The sequence below is a fragment of the Pongo pygmaeus genome, chromosome 1, assembly GCF_028885625.2.
Source record: "Pongo pygmaeus isolate AG05252 chromosome 1, NHGRI_mPonPyg2-v2.0_pri, whole genome shotgun sequence".
Lineage (NCBI taxonomy): Eukaryota > Metazoa > Chordata > Mammalia > Primates > Hominidae > Pongo > Pongo pygmaeus.
The window spans coordinates 91,037,246-91,055,094 of record NC_072373.2 but is presented as its reverse complement, the minus strand read 5'-3'; the positions used below and the strand labels follow the sequence as shown (position 1 = coordinate 91,055,094).

General features: G+C 42.3%; 1 protein-coding gene across 2 annotated transcripts in view; it reads left to right on the top strand.

The window, feature by feature from the left end:
- The window catches only part of CADM3 (cell adhesion molecule 3), a 31,672-nt gene that overhangs the window by 2,833 nt on the left and 10,990 nt on the right, over window positions 1–17,849 (top strand). Inside the window, exons 2-3 of one of the 2 annotated variants that reach the window (XM_054491854.2) lie at window positions 15,343–15,444; window positions 17,514–17,654. In XM_054491854.2, the coding sequence (XP_054347829.1) occupies window positions 15,343–15,444; window positions 17,514–17,654 (243 nt within the window). The remainder of the gene's footprint in view (window positions 1–15,342; window positions 15,445–17,513; window positions 17,655–17,849) is intronic. The other variant, XM_054491863.2, reaches the window with a different exon arrangement.

Sequence of the window (17,849 nt, the reverse complement as noted above, 5' to 3'; positions counted from 1 at the left end):
ACTATGAGAGATGTGGTGGGAAGGTTTAAGGACAAGATACTCTTATGCTGATGTTTGAATTGTCAAGGGTGTTGTGGTAGCATACCTATTCCCATTTAGAATAAGGAAAACAAACTTAATGTGCTGCTGGGGCATATTGTTCCCTGGAGCACAGCATAGATTTTTTAAGCTTCATAAGGCTGAACAAGGATTGAGAGGGCAAGCAACTGATAACTAAGACTGGCCACGAGTGTTGTGGCTAGAAGCTCAGGAACAGGTAAGACATTTAGAATGTCCCATCTTCCCTTCCTTCTCACATTTCCCCACTAGTTTTCACAGTGGTTGACAATTCTAGGTTTGGAGGACACAAGTCCTATGAACTTAATGTGTCCTCTCTCTGGTGAACAGCTCAATATTCAACACTGTGACCAGCTTTCTTGGGCTCTTCCTTCTGAAGTTATTTCCAGCACTCTGTGACTTGGCCTAGGGTAAAGATAGATAGACAGATAGCCTCTCTTTGTTTCAGATAAGGTTATAGCAATTTAACCTTGTACTGCACTGCCCCACACATGAACATCTATTTCTTCTCAATGACCTTTGTCCACTACCATTCATTCTACAGCCCCCTGGCCAGATGCCCAGTGAGGACATCATGCCCAATGTGCCAGAGAAGTCCAGCAGGCATTCACTCTAGTGCTGTCCATAGATCTGTTTGGCAGATCGACTCCATCCAGTTTCTGTTCCTAGTTGCAGCTGTAACTGTTCTGTTTCTGTTCCTGTTCTCCTCCTAGTTGCAGCTGTAACTCTTGGGAAGGATATGCTCTCCTTTTAGACATGTGCATTTTCTGGCACAGAAAAGTTAAGACCATCACAGAGACACTTGCATAGCAGAGTTTAGTTAATTCCATGAAGAATCGGTGTGTTTCATGTAGGTCCTAATGTATGTAATGTCAACTGCCTACCCAGCAGTTATGCCATTCTATTCTAAGCTTCTCCATAGATCTGGATAGCACTGTTAGTTTTAATAGTTTCCTCTAGGGCAGCAGTTTTCTCATTTGTTTTTAAAACAAAGATGTGAGACATTTTTAACAAATGAGGAAAACATATCAAAGGAGAACTGCTGTTGTTGAAATAGTGAAGTAAGACCTATATCCCTTTTCCCTGTCTTACTGGCTTTTACACATTCTTATAATCCTTAAGGAACTACCTGGGGTTCTACTGCACAGTTCAAAATCCTCTGTCCTAGACTGATAGAATGAGCCAGCTTACTACCCTTAGGCTCTTTCTCTTTCCTCTTCCAACTGAAGAAGAAAGAAGGTCCAAATCTAATTGCAAGAGTGCCTTGTTGGAGATATTCACTATTCACTTGGGGAGAGTGACTCATAGTTCTGCAGCCATAAAATTCCACAGACAGCATCGCTTTGGCGTTCTGGTTACTTTGAAATAACAAACTGAGAGGTTGTGCCATTGCTCTGTAAGTTCTTAGATTTGATTTTGGTACTTCTTGATGTTACTACTTTCTTGCAGTCCAAATAATATGTAAAACAGGATCAAAAGTTTATTTTCCTTAAATCACTTGGTAGGAAAAAATATCACCAGAGAAAGAAAACCCCTGGGGCTGTGACTAGTCTTATTCTTTGTTGTTTCCTACTCCAGTGGAACTGCATACTGGCTCAACAATCCCTTTTTTGTCATCTAATTCTTAGTAATGGAATTTTACCTAAGGATGGTGATCTAGGTTCCAGATTCTTGTTGAAAGCAAGCTGTGGATTGAACCAGCTCCTTACTGACTACTGAGTGAAAAATTCAAAGTTATTATAAAGTTTTGGTAATTGTATTTTCTTTTATTTTTCATGTTAGAATGTAATGTTTCATGTTTAACACTGACTATAGGCCCATGTACTAGAACATTTTGTTTCCTGTATGGGGTCTTGTTTTAGAGGTCCACCCTTAATCTCTGAGAATAGCAATCCCCGTGGAAATGCTTACAAAAGACAGAGAGAAACAAACCATCAGAAAAGGACCCTGGAGAAGCAAGCCATCAGAAAAAGATTCTGTTTCTAAGAACTTGCTCAGATTAAGTATAAACACTCCATGTCATCATAAAATGGAGAAGAATAAGTTTCCAGGGCTAAAGACCTGTTTCTGCCTCTAGGATCAGCAGCAGTGATGATTTTTTACAAGGTCAGAACCAGCTGGTGCCCAGGGCTCCAATAACTACCCAAGTAAAAACCCAGTCCGATTCTGTTATATATGACAAGCATATCCAACCCTTCTAGTACAGAGAAGTTGAGCTCTCAGGAGGCTTGAACACATGAATCTGTTGAGATTTTTACACAATAGAAGCTAAGATGCTAAGAAGTAAAGGTACATATTCTTCATTGAAGCAGCAACTACTAAAGAATCATTTCTCTCTTTACCAAAATTTTCCTAAGCCTTAAGGCTGTCATCAAATTCCTCAACTAACAGAGAAACTTCTAAATCCTGAGTACAATACTCTTCTTAAGAGGCATGATTCCATACCTCTTTTCTAGTGTGATTGTCTGAACTACTTACAGCAATTTTGGATACATTGGGACATTCTGAATCTGATACGTCTCATACCCTACCTGACGAAAATACATATTTTGACTTTCTTGCATCCTACTGTCTCTGAGGGGGCACAGGTTCTCTGTTCCCTCTTTAGAAGATAGGCCTAATTTTACTCATGATAAGTTGTAGCACATTAAAAGCCCCTCCATCACCACTAATATCTAGGTATCTAACATAATCACAGAGGCTCATGTTGACAAACTGAGTCTGGTGGTGGTCCTCATTTTTCAGCACAGTCTCTTGGCTGTGTATCAACCAGACAGGTTCAAATAAAGCACTTCAGGAGGCCTTATAGAGCAAGTGATGAGCGTAGAGTGATCCTAATAGAAGCCATGATGTCTGTTCTTTTAGTTCCTGTGCTTGAGAGCTGGCTGCCTTACCCCGTGATCCCAGTTCCCCTGTTCTTTATGGAGCAAACTATTATACCTGTGCTTTGAGCTCTCCATGGTGCTAGCCCCTGACGGTGACACTCCAGGCTTTTCTTGTTGCTCTCCATGGTCCTGTTTTACCTCCAAGTTTCATAATCTCCTTATTCTCCACAGTGCAGTCCCCAGAACAGGGCTGGAATCTCCCTCCTTGCCACCACAAACACACACATGTTCTTGATTATGCTCCCCGACCTGTTCCACCACAAACACATAACAAAACTCTGAGATATAGATCTAGGAAGTCCTCACAGCCATCTGATCAACTGCAGAAAGGGAACAGAAGGGCAAGCAATTCTTAGGTTAAAAAAGAAGTGGTAGAAGGTTTTTGTAAGATGCTCAGGAAATTGTGGCCTACAGTGACCTCAAATGGCCTCAAAATAACTGAATATTTTGTCATATATGGATTCACAGATTAAAAATACAACTATATATAGTTCTGTTTTAGATTGAGATAGTATTGCTCTTATATGATAACCATATACAGTTGTACTTTGGTATCCATGAAGGATTGGTTCCAGGACCTCCCACAGATACTAAAATCTGCAGATGCACAAGTCCTTGATATCAAATGGAGTGGCATTTGCACATAACCTATGCACATTCTCCTGTATACTTCGTTATCTCTAGATTACTTATAATATCATATACAATCTAAATGCTATGTAAATAGTTGTTTTACTGTATTTTTTAGGCAATAATGACGGGAAAATGTCTATACAAGTTTAGTACTGGCAGAGCTTTGAAAAATATTTTCAATCTGCAATTGATTGAATCTATGGAGGTGGAACCCATGGATATGCAGGATTGACTGTATACACTATAAGTGTGGAATGTAAAATGAATCCTACTCAGTTTATAAACATGTACCTCTTAACAGCACTCTGAGCATGACAACCAACTCTCACTTTCCTGTCATGGTGCTTTTTTACCCTTTTCCCTCAACCTTAGCAAAGACAATACATAACAATGGGTTATCAGAATAGATAATAGAGGAATCCAGTAAATGAGAGGCATAGAAAACAAGTATCAAGTATACATCCATACCATCCTGAACGCACCGGATCTTGTCTGATCTCGGAAGCTAAGCAGGGTTAGGCCTGGTTAGTACATGTATGGGAGAAAACAAATATCAAAATCTTGACTTAACTTTCCCACCTTTATAACCACCTTGTACAAAACTAAATGGCTTTAAATATAACCATCTTCTCCCAGAGCACAGGTCCTTGGCCATATCTCAGTAGATGCATCCTTAAACTGTACTCTGCTATGCTTTAAGGGTATCTTCCAATAAGCTGATGATATCAAACGGGGTAGGGAGCTGAGAGTGCTCAGCCCCTGTCAGTCTTAGATTAGCCAGCCTGTTCTTCACATCACATCAGAACTACACACGCTTCTCATCCCCTAAATGCTGATTTTCCCATGTCAATTTATGGATAAGAGTTAATATAATAGTTAATACTTATGAGTGACCTACAGCAGAGTCTAGTTGGAGAGGCAGGCTTCCAGGATGAATTTCCAGGACTCCTCTTTCATTTCTTCATTTGAAACAAGGAGAAACTTCATTCCTCAAGGACAGGTAATGAGAGTGATTTATCTCTATGAGCGAGCCTTCAGCAAGACAGAATTAGGGTTATAGTAACAGCTGGAGTGTCTCCCATCTACTCATCTTCCTAAGCCCCCTGTTCTCATGAAGAGCAGGCAGGTTTCAGAAAGGACTCAAATACAGAAATCTCAACATATTTTTCAGCACATATATCATTCTTTAATGTGAACTCTTACCCCTGGGATTCTTCAACCTTCTCTTCTCTCTCTCTCTTTCTCTTGGAAGTCTCCAAGAGAACAATAAGAAAGCTAAATAACAAACTAAAATGTTGTCTTCTCTAAGGATTTATTTTCCCTTTCCCCAGCTAGACTTACACTAACTGTGTATTGATTGCTAATTATAAGCACCTTTGGCTCATTTACTTCTAGTTCAGGGTCAAGAAGGTCAGGTGCATCACCTTGCCCTAGGGAAAAAAGAAGAAAAAGAAATGAAGGCTGATGTCTCAGGCACTCATCTGTAGGCTAGCCATTATTCATTTCTCCCCTTTCTTCATATACTCCCAAATACTGGCAAGGCAGGATGAAGAACTAGTACTTCTGACACCAGATTTTATTGGAAATATGCAGATTCTTGTTTCATATTTTACTTTTACCCTTCTATGACCTGGCGCTTTGCTTCCAATTCTGATTTCAGTAAGTACATCAATGACAGGTAACTTGGAACTTAGCATAGCGGTCAGTCAGTCTTTGAAGAGCCTGGAGCTGAGTTCTTGAGTTATTATAAAATGAGAAGCCAGTTTTACCATCTGCTCCTAATCATTTTTTTTTTTTTGCCCAGCAAATGCAAAAATTACAGTGGAACAATTGCACTCACTAGTTCTTGCTGTAGTTCTTAAGGATGAGATCTTTCCAAATACATATTATATGTTTCTTCCCATAATTTCTATCTGCTAATCTCACACAAATATAAAAATTACCACCACTAAGCCCCTGAGCCTCCCATATTTTCATTTATCCTCAATTGCCACTTAATGCCAACTCTTTTCTGGTTTCCAAGCCCTGGAGTCCAATGTCAGTGACAGATGGACTGAGCCTCAGCCCTGGAGAGGAGAGGATTCTGGCCCTCTCCTGGGGAGTTTGAGCAGAAGAGAGAGCCTGAATTCTGCTTTGGGGAAAATCTCTGAGTTTAAGCCATATGGTTTTCTGGAAGTAAGGGGTTCTGATTAATATGGGCATGTGAAAAGGGCTCTGTATCTGGGTCATAATAAAATGTGTGTTCATGTCAGAAAAAAAAAACCCAGAAATATGATTAGTGAGAATCAGAGTGTCTTGTGTGTGTGTATTGAGGGGCACATGTCAAAATATGCATCTATCTTAGGGAACAAAAATGCATGTTTGCCCACATCAAATAAGAGACACTTAATGGAGATTTAAGAAGAGAGATAAGAGTTCTTTATGTCAGAACAATATTATTTTCCATTTTGGAGACTGTGAGATCTGTGGACTTGGGAGAATCTATCTATTTCACAGAAGAGTTAAATTCTCAGGAAGGTACAAAGTGAGGCTAATGTGAACAATGTACCGCAATTTTAAAAATACAGATTTTTTTTTTAAGTGAGAAGAGTGCAGGGAGACTAAATAGCAATTAGGATTGGGGGAATCAGTGAAACTAGAGTAGTGTGGGTGTGTAGAGCAGAACACATTTTTCTTCATGTAATGCTCCTAACCATTGCCCTGAACCTGTCATCCACACCCTGACTCTGATCATCCAGTGAAGGGAAACAGTAAAAACAAGTCAGGAAAATCAGAACCAGCAAAGATGAGTGCTTTCTTGCTTGACTTCTAACAAATTAAACTTTTCCACAGCATTATTATCCCACCACACCAAGCCATCAGCCTGAAATATCTAAAGTGCAACATAAGGAGCACAGGAGAATAAGACAGAGCCCATTGAGAAAGGGAATTCATCTATGCCCTCAGACAGGTATTGGGGCACTGGGATAGGTACTGCAGAGTATGAGCAAGTTGTTGGAACCTGGACTGAGATTTTTCATCTCCAGAGAATATATTCTTTACTTCTCCTGATTTTCTGGGATTTCTGGCACATTCCCAGTCTCTATTTTCCCATACCCTTCCAATGAGCTAAATTGAATTCTGCATTTGACTCTGTTATGTTTCCTTTCTCAAGTACTTTCCTAAGATGAGGAACTTTTTCCCCCCAGTTCTATTACATATGTGTGAAAGCAGCAAGATAAATTGAGGGAAAGGGTATAAAATCCCTCTACTTAGTTTAAGAGGACAACTAAGATTTCAAAGTCTGGCCTCCTGACTGTATTGCATTAGAATGCAGATTTCAAGTCATACCTGTCCGGATGTCTAAAGTGTTTGATCATGGTGAGAAGGGAATGAGGAGATGGGATAAACAGACACTCCTAAAATGGCTCAGGGCTGTTGTCATCCTGTCTTCAGGGGCCTACTCCAAAACAACTGAAGAGAGTCAGCACCTGCACAGAATCTGTGCTCTAGAGGTCCTCACTGAACCCTCCCTTGTGATCAGTTTCACCTCACCCTCTCATCCTCTTAGGGCAGAACACTAGATGCTTGTCTAGAGCACACAACCCAGTCCCAGAAGGAAGCAGCTAAGGCAAGGAAGAGACTCTTTTGGGATCAAATCCCCTTCCTTTTTGTCTCTCAACTGCAGTGCTCCTTGCTACAACTCAGTATTGGCTACAGAGGGGCTTGTTTTGGTTGGGGGCCAGCCCAGGGCTCCCTCCTGGTGCTAATGCACCAAGAACACTGACTCAATAGCAAATCAAAGCAACAGCTGTCCCCACCTCCTTCCCTGCCACCCACTTCCCAGTCTCTGCTCCTTGGAATCTTAAGTAAGTCTCTGAGGGCCCCCCTCAGCCTACCACAAGCCCACTTCTGCCTCCAGATTTTTTCTCTCTCCAGCTCAAGAATAGGACATGTTCCTCTGCTTTTTTTTTTCTCTTCTCTTCTGGCCCCTGTCTCCTGCTTCACAGTCAGGATAGCATTCCCTCAGCTCTTCACCTTGCAGATGCCAGCAAGCACACACACACACACACACACACATGCACACACACACACACATGCACACACACATGCGACCTGTCCTCACAGTCACCCTTTTTAGCTCCAAAGGGCATGGCAGTGACTTCTGCCCAATGGCCTCTTCTTCTGTGTGAACTGGAACCTGCCGGTAAAGCCCTGAAGTGTAAGAAGATGCCATCTGTCCCATCTTCAGGGACTACCTCTTCATCATAACCCAACTTCTCCAACCTACTGGGCATTTAGCAGACTTACTTCTCTTAAGGTCCACGGTCCTGGAGTTCCTCAGTATCATGCACAGGAGATGCGGCATAGGAAGAGTGGGTGTCAGTGGAAATATAATCACACTTGGTGTCAAATTAACCACTGAATTAGCCAGTCCACAAGGACTGCTATAAACTGTCAATGAGTACAGGTCTCACTCACTGCCTGTGTGACCATGCTCAAGTTCCTAAACCTCTCTGAGCCTTGGTTCCTCATCTTTAAAATAAGAGGATTGGACCAGATGATACTTAATATCTTGTCAACTACAAAAATCTACGCTTCCAAGAATCATAGAGGGGAGAATATTTTGGGCAGAATTAGGTGCAACAGAAAGAAAAAAGGAATTACTGAACTTGGACAATAGAGAGTCAGAAAGGGCATTAGTTCCATCCTTCTGTAAAATCAAAAGGATCTTAGAAATAACCACCTCTGACCCTTAGGATTCAGTAGGCTATGACCAGATATTCAAGTTGGCTGCAAGGTTTTAGGAAATATGTAAAATATATGTATTCATAATACCTTAAAGTTTGGATAGGGGAAAACATTTGAATTTTCTCTTAAACTTTGGATATTAAAAAATGTTAAGAATAATTGTTTTTCAGTGAGAACCAAGGGTTAACTCTAAGCTTTTCATTTTAACCCCACCTTAACACCCACCACAGGCAAGCTAGCTAACTATCTCAAAGATTCCCTCCTTATTCAGCCTGGAAAAGCCTAGCCACACACCATTCCCAAAGCGGAAAACAAAAGCCTTTCATTTTTAACCTGCTTAGGATGGAACCAAAAGATGTCTGCCAAGGTGTAATAATAAACATGTTTGAGCCCAGATTGGTTACAGGTTCCTTCCAAATCTAAATCTCTCAGATAATCTAATAGTGTAGGACCCCTGGGTCCATAAATCCTGGATCTCTGGCCCAGGCTTTACCAAGCTAAGCAGCTAATACACGTTAGGACTTCTTATAGTGAAGATTCTGTTCTCCATTCCTATTGACCATCTATCTTCACTCATATCCTGTATGCCTCCTAGGAGAGTAAAGCAAAGTTGGGACAGAGTAGTTTATCAAGAGGCTGCTTGATAAACAAGACTATAGGAGGAAAAACCAGACAGCAACAGAAATAATGGAGGAAACAAGGAGGAGCAAGGTCTCAGTAGCCCAGCCAGAAAGAGGGTGGATGGGGCAGTGAGGTGGAGAGAAGGCCTAGATCAGGGAGGTAGGCAGCTGAAGCGTGACTGAGCTCTGAAGTTCCAAAGTGGATGTGAGCTGGAGCGCATCAGAGCTAAGGAAAGGAGATCCTTTAGGAGATCCTGCTGCCTGTGAGGGGACAAGAGGCCTTTCCCTGAGGAGCAACGAAAAAGGAAAAAATAGTATCTGAAAAGAAAGAGGGTACCAGATGACAGAATAACTCCCACCCCGTATGGCCCAGCTTCTATTGGACTGCACTATTATATCGTGGCCATTAGGGAATTAGGCATTTAATGGGGGACAGACAGAGTTAGAAAGGAATGGAGGGCAGGAAGTAAGAGAACATTTTGACATTCAGGCAATCAAAGTCTTAGATTAGGAAATTACAAAGTGACTTCAGCAAATGTGGCATCGCTGCTGCCTGCCCAAGAACAACCGAAGGAAGTTAACTGTACACAGTTCCTTCTGACCAGCGTTTTGTGCTCTAAAGTCAAAGCAACTCCCCCAAATTTTGAAGTTTTCAGCTAAATCAGAATTCAGATAGAAGTGGTCTGATTTCTTCCAAATGCACAACCAAATATTCACTGTCAAAGAAAACTGTCACTCTGAGCATAAAGAAAAGCTCCAGGGGCTGAGTTCTAATTCTGATTTTGCTATGGCCAGTCTCTTGTGTGTGTGATCCAACTGTACATAGAATTCACTAAGAAGCTGGGGTTAGGGAAAAATGAGAATGACATAATCTGGACAAGGAGCCCAGCAATGGATGTAGATAAACCATTCTAAAAGTGGGTCCCTTCAGTATTCTGGGCCGCAGCCCCCAATATGTTTTTCTCTTGGAGATAACACTCCTCCACCCACCTGTCATGGTAGTCGTGAGGAATAACAAGTAGGCTGGGATGAACAGTATTTTTAACTCTGGAGTTAGAGAAATGCTGAGTCATCATCATCATCATCACCATCATCATCAACTCCTACTCAGGGAGCTTTTTTTTTCTACAGTCAGGGAAGTGGGACTCTGGACCCAAGCACTGGCAAGGCCAGCAGCAGTTATTCAGGAGAGCTCTGTCCTCCTGTTCCACCATCTGACCTGTGCACCTGTGACCCTGTTTATGGCTGTAAGGCCAATATGTTGTAGGTCCCCAAAACAGACACGGCAGGGACAATATATAAACCAAGCAATCCGGGGTTATACTGGCAGACTTTCATAGACTTTCCACTAAAGTTACTTAAATTCAAGACAATACATTTTTATTTATTTGAGTTACTCATTTATTTATTCAATAAATATTTACTGAGCACTTATTATGTGTGAGACTCTGTGCTATGAGTGGAAAACTGAATAACAGGTGCCAATGCTGCTTTAAAGAAGCACATTAGTAATTCTCCAATTCCCACCTCTGCCACTCTTAATATGAACAATCAATAAGAAGAAAATCAGTGGGTGAAAGGGCTACTTTGTCCTTTAAAATGCTGGAAATCCTAAAGATACTAGAACCCACGAGCAAATAAACCAAGAATTAAGAAACCTCCAAAGCAATTCAGAACAGACAAGAAGATAATTTTTTAGTTTTCAGCCTAGGTGCTGGAGTGCTATGAAAACACAAGGAGATTTTTTTTTTTTAACTAGACATGCCATTTGCTTGGTTATCTGAAGAGTCCCACATGGTAAGGCACTTAGGGGTCCATGAAATAGTCCCAAAGGTATAGATGCAGGCACATTAAGGCATCCAAGTAAAAATGTAATTCAATGGGTACAAACCACAGGACCGTCAACACCACAGGCGCCCATTTCCAATTTGCTATACTGTCATTTTTATCATACTGCAGGTGAATGTTGTAAATATTGTTTAGGTGAGTCACCCCTGGCCAGCAATGCAACAAGGAATCTTTCCCACTTTACGCTCTACCCTACCACCACATACACAAAATACATGCTTCTGCAGAGGGCGACAGTGTAGTAAAGATGTGCAGAAAGCCTGGGCTTTGTGGTCAGAGAGGTCTAAGTTAAAAGGCCATCCTATCCCAGTACTTATTAGATACATCATAAGGACAAGTTTCTTAACTCTGCTTTAACATGTGTGTAATAATATCTAGCTATTAAAAGGTTGTTCTGGAATAATGAATATACAGCAACTAATTTGGATCCTGACATATAGAAACTGTTGATAAATACCAATTTCTTCTGTCTTATAGTTTTCTGGGTAGCCTACCATCTCCCTTGGCCTGTTTCTTCATCCCCTGTTTGGTTTGCTATTTCCTCTCTACCGGCAGATTTTGAACCTAACTCTTACAATAGAAGATGCTTAGTATCTGATTCATTTAATAAAGAAATATTTATTAAGCACCTTCTATAAGCAATATGCTATATTAGGGCCAATACTGGATGCAAAATGCATCAGACCCTACCTATGGAATCATTGTAATTTGGGAGGAAAGTCAAACTTGCAGTACAAAGTAGAAAGAAATGCATAATTTAAGAAAAAGCAGATAAAGTGTGTAACTCAGAGAAATGGGGAATTATTTCAATCTGGGACAATCAGGGAAGACTTCTGGAAAGAAATGCCACAAAATGTAGGCTTCATTCATAGATAAAGTTTAGACATGTGAAGATGGGTGAAGGGCATTATCAGCAAAGTTATTGCAGGCAAAGGAACGGATGCAGGAAAACAAAGCGTTCATACAGAGAATTCCAAAAGGCTTCACATGCCTGGAATGCGGGGTGAGCGGAGTAGAGAAAACACAAACCTGAAAGGAAGCTCGGCATCAGACTGTACAGGACCTTGAAGGCTAGGCTGACAACTCTGGGTATTATCTGCAGACAGTGGAGAGTCAGTGACGGTGTCTACGCAAGGAAAGAATATGACCGATATGACTGAAGCTCTCTTCATCTGTTCTTCTACCTGAGCAACCTGGGCCTTCTCTCACTAATGGTTGTATGGTCTCAATGACAGAAGCTCCTTCGGAGCTCCTATTTCCACTTCGAATTCCATACCACCCATTCAGAGTACTCCTAAGTTTTCCTTTCCAGTCTGCATTCATTGAGAGAATTCATGCTGATGTCATAAATGACTGACACAATCTGAATCCAAAGAAGGTACAAGTCTTTCACAACCCAGGTTATAATTTCTGCTACTTATCCATGTTTCTGTTGATAGCATTATAATCACTCATCCACTCCCTGGGGAGTGGCCATTCGGAATTTATTATACAGGCTTACAATTTTATAAAATGACAGGATAACTTTAAAGCGTATTAAGAGACAGTTCTCAAGAGAAGACATGAGATTATAAGTGCATTTCAAACTTAAAGGGAGAAATGTCACCCCCGGGGGAAGAAAAAAAAGCCACCTCTTACACAGTTTCTTAAGACGCCACAAACCAGAGTGAGTGCTCTGTAAACCCATAGAGGCAATACATCATGTATATCCCAAATATGACATTTATTGGAGATTATTTGGTTATCAGTCCTCTCATCTGAACAATTCAGTTTGGTTTGAATGATCTACATCACTATTTCACTTATTCATCCTATGCAGAAAAAAGATGCCTGTGAAATGCAGGAGGAGGGGAGGGATGAAAGAAATATGAGCAAGGAGAAAAGCAACTGAGGAGGATGCAGAAAAAAGCACAGATGAAAGAAGAAGCAGGAGAGTGAAGACTAAGCCCATGCTGTTGGACAGAATACATGCTCTGCCTGATTAACAATATACATAGCACAGTGCCAAGTGTGGCTGAATGAATTACCAGAGCCAATTAAATGTACCGAGAGCCCACTATGGGCTAAGTGCTAAAGATACAACGATGAATAACTTAAGGCTCCTGCTCTTAACCAGCTCAAAGTTTAGATGAGGAGACTGATAACTAAACAAGTAAATCACACTGGAATGCCATAAGAAACATAGAATGTCAAAAAAGCCCCCAAAGCACCATCAGAGGCAGAAAGGATTCTGGAGAGGTATGCTATTTGTGTGCCTTTAGGTAAGTAATTGAACCTCATTGTAAAAAGCAGTTCTATCTGGCTGCCTATCTCTTGAGTTTGTTTTGAGATTAAATGAATTCGTGGTTGAAAATCCACTCTGCAAACTGAAAGTCCTATACTATGGTATGAGACGGCTATTTCCTCCACTCATTTGAGCAAAGGCCTATTTAGTACTCACTGTGCACTGGATACCAATACCGAGGGGCTGAGTGTGAGTCCTCTCTGTCTTCTCCCTGTCCCTCTGCCGTCCCACACCTTGGCACAACCAATTTGGTTCCCCACTGTGTGTTGATGTTGACACAGTGCACCCATGAACACACAACCGGAAAAACAATATGAGCACTCACCACCTTCAGGTTGCCTCCATCCTCCATGTGCACAGAAGGTAGTAGGGTGAGTGTGGGGCACTCAGGGAGAGCCCCCTGCTGGATGTGACAGTCCTGGCCCTCTCCCCATCCCCCTTTCCTTCTCTCATTCTCATCCTGCTTGCCTCTCTTTTATCGACAATTCCCTTTCCCGCCTTTCCTGCCTACTTCTCTCTATTTGTGACTGTTTTTCTCTGTTTTCTCCGCTTTACTCTTTCTCAGCATTTGGGCATTAGAGCTTCTCCCATTTAAGAACAGAGTAATTCCTAAAATCTCCTGGAAGCTGTCTGTGAGGAGCAGAGAAGAGGGGAGGTGCCTCCATGGAGGCCAGGGAAACTCCGCAGCTGTCTCAGAGCCCCATTCCCATGCTAGGACTCTCTAACGCTGCTCGCTTCCTGCCTGACTCCCTCCCCGCTCCGGCCTCTCATTCTCTCTCTTCCCTCTCCACCCCTCTTTCTCCTGTACCCCTCCTCTTCTACCTCCCGTCTCCCCTCTCCTCTCGCCCCTCGCCTCTCTTTCCCTTTGCTTCTGATTAGGCAATTCTCTCCCTAGTCCTGTCCTTTTCTTCCTCAGGGACCCTAAGCTCACGTCCCACTTTTCTTTGTAATCTCGACCTCCTGGCCCCCGCGCGCCCTCTCTTGGTCCTAGCGCCCCTTTCTCCCCTCTCCTCTCCCACCTGCCTCTCCGCAGCTGGCTCTGGGTCTCGCTGGGACGACTGGCGAAGTTCACCCGGGACTCCAGAGCCCGGACACGTAGCAGCTCCCGGCTCTGCTCAGCAGCGGATGAGCTCACTGAATTTTGCGCACTTGATTGGCTACTTCGGGGCGCTGCGGCGGGAGACCCTGAAAAGATTCGCAAAGCCGGTTTCTTTGTCCCTCCGCCTCTTCAGGTTGGGCTAGGGACTTAGGCCATTGGGTATTTCTTGGAAATGGAATTCCAGTAACCAAGAAAGGAATAGGCAGACAGGTAGTGGTAAGGTAGGTGCCAAAGGGAGCATGGAATTGATTTAAAATTCTCTGCAGGGGAATGTAGGAAGTAAGTTTCTTGGTTTCCTTAGTTTTCCTTGCAGTACCTCAAGAAAGGCTTTAGGAGCCACCTTATAGGAAGAGAGGTGAGGAGGTGACGCAGGCCCTGGAAAAGGGGTTTGTTGTCCCAGAGGAAGGAGCAGACTCGGTCATTTAGAGGGGCTAAGGGTAGAGTACGAAAAAAAGGTAATTTGAGTAGCCCATAGAAGGTGGCAATCTGGGAAGACATGGTACAACTTTCAGCCCTAACCATGATCTGTTTCTTCAATGGTGGGAGTCTCACATTGAAACAAATAGAGCTTTGTATTTAAAATCGGGCATTGAATTTCTAGTCTTCATCTCCTATTTGTATGACCCTGGGCGAGTCATTTCATTCTATTTCCACTCTACAAAATAGGAATGATAATGTCCTTGTACTTATTTTACAGGTTTATTAAGAGGATTACATGTGAAAGTATTTTCTAATTATTAAATGTGTAGTAATTTTAGTGAATCATATGGTGGAGCAGAAAGAATTCTGGATAAGGAATGAGAAATCTTTGGTGGTCTTTCATTTTTCTATAGTGACCTTCACCAAGTCACTTTTAACCTTTAAGGGTTTCATTGTCCTCATCTGCAAAGTGGGAGAACTAGATTGGATGAACTCTTAAGATCTCTTTGGCACTAACATTCTATGACTGACTGATAAAATTAGCATCCTCCTTTAATTCACCCCTTCAGAGAAAAAGTCACTTCCTTTTTCAGAACTCTAGTTAATTTCTCCCCTTGGTAAGAACCCTACCTTCTCTTAGGTATCCTGGTGAACCTATTTTTCACAAGGACCTAGCCTTTCCCACATGCCCAGCAATGAAAGTAGAGCCCCACACTGTAGCAGGATACATGTAGGGCTCATGCTTGATGGAGATTCTCTCCCCAGGCTACTGGCAGGAGCAGGATTTGGAGCTGGGAACTCTGGCTCCACTCGACGAGGCCATCAGCTCCACAGTCTGGAGCAGCCCTGACATGCTGGCCAGTCAAGGTGAGAATCCAGGCCCCCTCATCTCAATGTCCCTCAGTTCCCTCACTCATCCTCACATCCTCTCCCACTCATGTTGCCTTCACCACATGTTCTCACTCCTCTCATTACCACACAGCACTTTCTCCTTTCCATCTGACATTTTAGTTCTTAGTCTACACCACCAAATTCTGTTGCACCTACTCCTTCTTCCCTTACTCCAGTACAGAGACCTCTGTACACCCTACACTTCTTTCCAAAAATAAAATGATTCCAGGGGAATATATTACTCAGAATAAAGAGGTTCTGGAAAGACACAATCAGGTAGAATTCTTCAAAGGGAACCAGGGACAAAGGGCTGACTGGTCAAAAATTGGCACGTGGCTATGGTAAATGAAAGGTTTCTCAAACCATTTGAGAGGTTTTAGGAATATATCACTTTCAACTTTACTCAGCCAGCTCAGTCCCTGGTACACTAATCTCAAATCATAGTTTGAATGCTCAATTTAGATGATGACTTGAGAAGCATTTCGATGTAAAGGGCACCGTATTGGAAGACACAGGAACAGAGTTCTGGTTCTAACTCAGATTAGTACAATGAGCTTCGGCAATCATTGCATCTCCATTGCCTCATTGCCTACATTTGTAAAATGAGGGATTCCATGATCCCAAAGATCTCATTCAGTTCTACTAATTTTTACAATTCTTAATGCTGAAACTAACCACCAGGCTTGTGCTCCAATTTGGGAACAGTGACCCTGAACAGTCGATGCTATCAGTCAATAGCATCAACTCCAGCATGCACATCTTCATTCCTCAGGGCCTCTGCTCTGCTGGGAGCACCCATTGGCTATTTCTTGGAAATGGAATTCCAGTAACCAAGAAAGGAATAAGCAGACAGGCAGGGGTAAGGTAGGTGCCAAAGGGAGCATGGAATTGTTTTAAAGTTCTCTACAGGGGAATGTAGGAAGTAAGTTTCTTAGTTTCCTATTCGGACATAAGCAATGTTGGTGAAACAATTTAGTGTCAAAGAACAGATTTTTGTGGATGCATTAGAATCAGAGCTGGAAGGTGTTGTCTATTTTAGATTTGTTCGGTGGGGATCAGTGCTACTGAGTCACAGAGAGTCAGTTCTGAAGATGAGCGAATCAGTAGAGGAAATCAGAATCCATGCTGTGGGGAACAAGGAACAACAGGAAGAAAGTGTCATGGAGCCTGAGGGGCTCCCAGGTAGGCCTGACCAGAAGGCACAGTTGAGATTCAAATGCCTCATCCATAAGATACCTTCCTAGTCCTTTTTGTTTTATTTTGTTTTGTTTTGTTTAACTTGACTAAGGAGAGAAGGATTAGAAAGCATGTTTTCATCACATTGAAGAGAAAACCTTAATCCTTCCCTCTTTAAAATGACAACATCAGAATGGTGATTTGGGTTGTGTGTTGGGAGGCGGGTAACACTAATACCACGGGGAATATGCTAAGGGCCTTGATTGAAGGGAAGTTATTGTTAGACGAATTGAAATGTATGCAAAAATGTTTCACTTTTTAAAATATTTTGTTTGTTTTGCAGTTTTCTACCAGCTACCTCTTGTGTAAATGAATGTGCAATCCAAGAGCTGGTTTAGCCTTTTCCCCATTTTAGTTTTAGGATTATTAGTCACAACTGCTTCTCCTGTTCTTGTTCTTATATGTAGGTGGTGGCAGGAAGGCAAAACAGAGAACAACAGATATGTATGTGTGTTTTCAGAGGTAAATGGTAGAACCATATCAGAAAAGACACATGTGGAGTGGTATGTGCAGATTTGGGGTGCCTTTACTCCTCTAAATGTTCGTGGCCCTGTCAGTTCATTCAGGAAATGTTTAACAAGTGACTATTTGTTTTTCTGTGTATTCAAAGTAAGTAAAACTAAGATCTGTCTTTCCCTCCACCGCCACCACCGCCTCTTTTCCTTCCCCCATGAAACCTTAAGGGTACACAGAGACCTTGTGTACACCAGGGCCTTGGATGGTCTGAATTAGATGAGGTGTACTTTGGCTCAGAAATGGGAGGAGGGGCTAGGGGTCCTCAGGAAACTAACACTCTTCTACTCCTGCAGACAGCCAGCCCTGGACATCTGATGAAACAGTGGTGGCTGGTGGCACCGTGGTGCTCAAGTGCCAAGTGAAAGATCACGAGGACTCATCCCTGCAATGGTCTAACCCTGCTCAGCAGACTCTCTACTTTGGGGAGAAGAGAGGTAGTATCTCAACAGTTAAAACCATGGGCTAGAGAAGGGGACTGCAGACACCGAGGGGAACTGTTCCTGTCATCCAGAGGCTGAGAAACATGGTGGTCTGCTGTTTGAGGATATAACAAGCCATGAGTTCACCAACTGGTTCCAATATTGCAGCTCTGGTTTAGAGCATGCATAGTATTATAGGGTTCTGGAGTG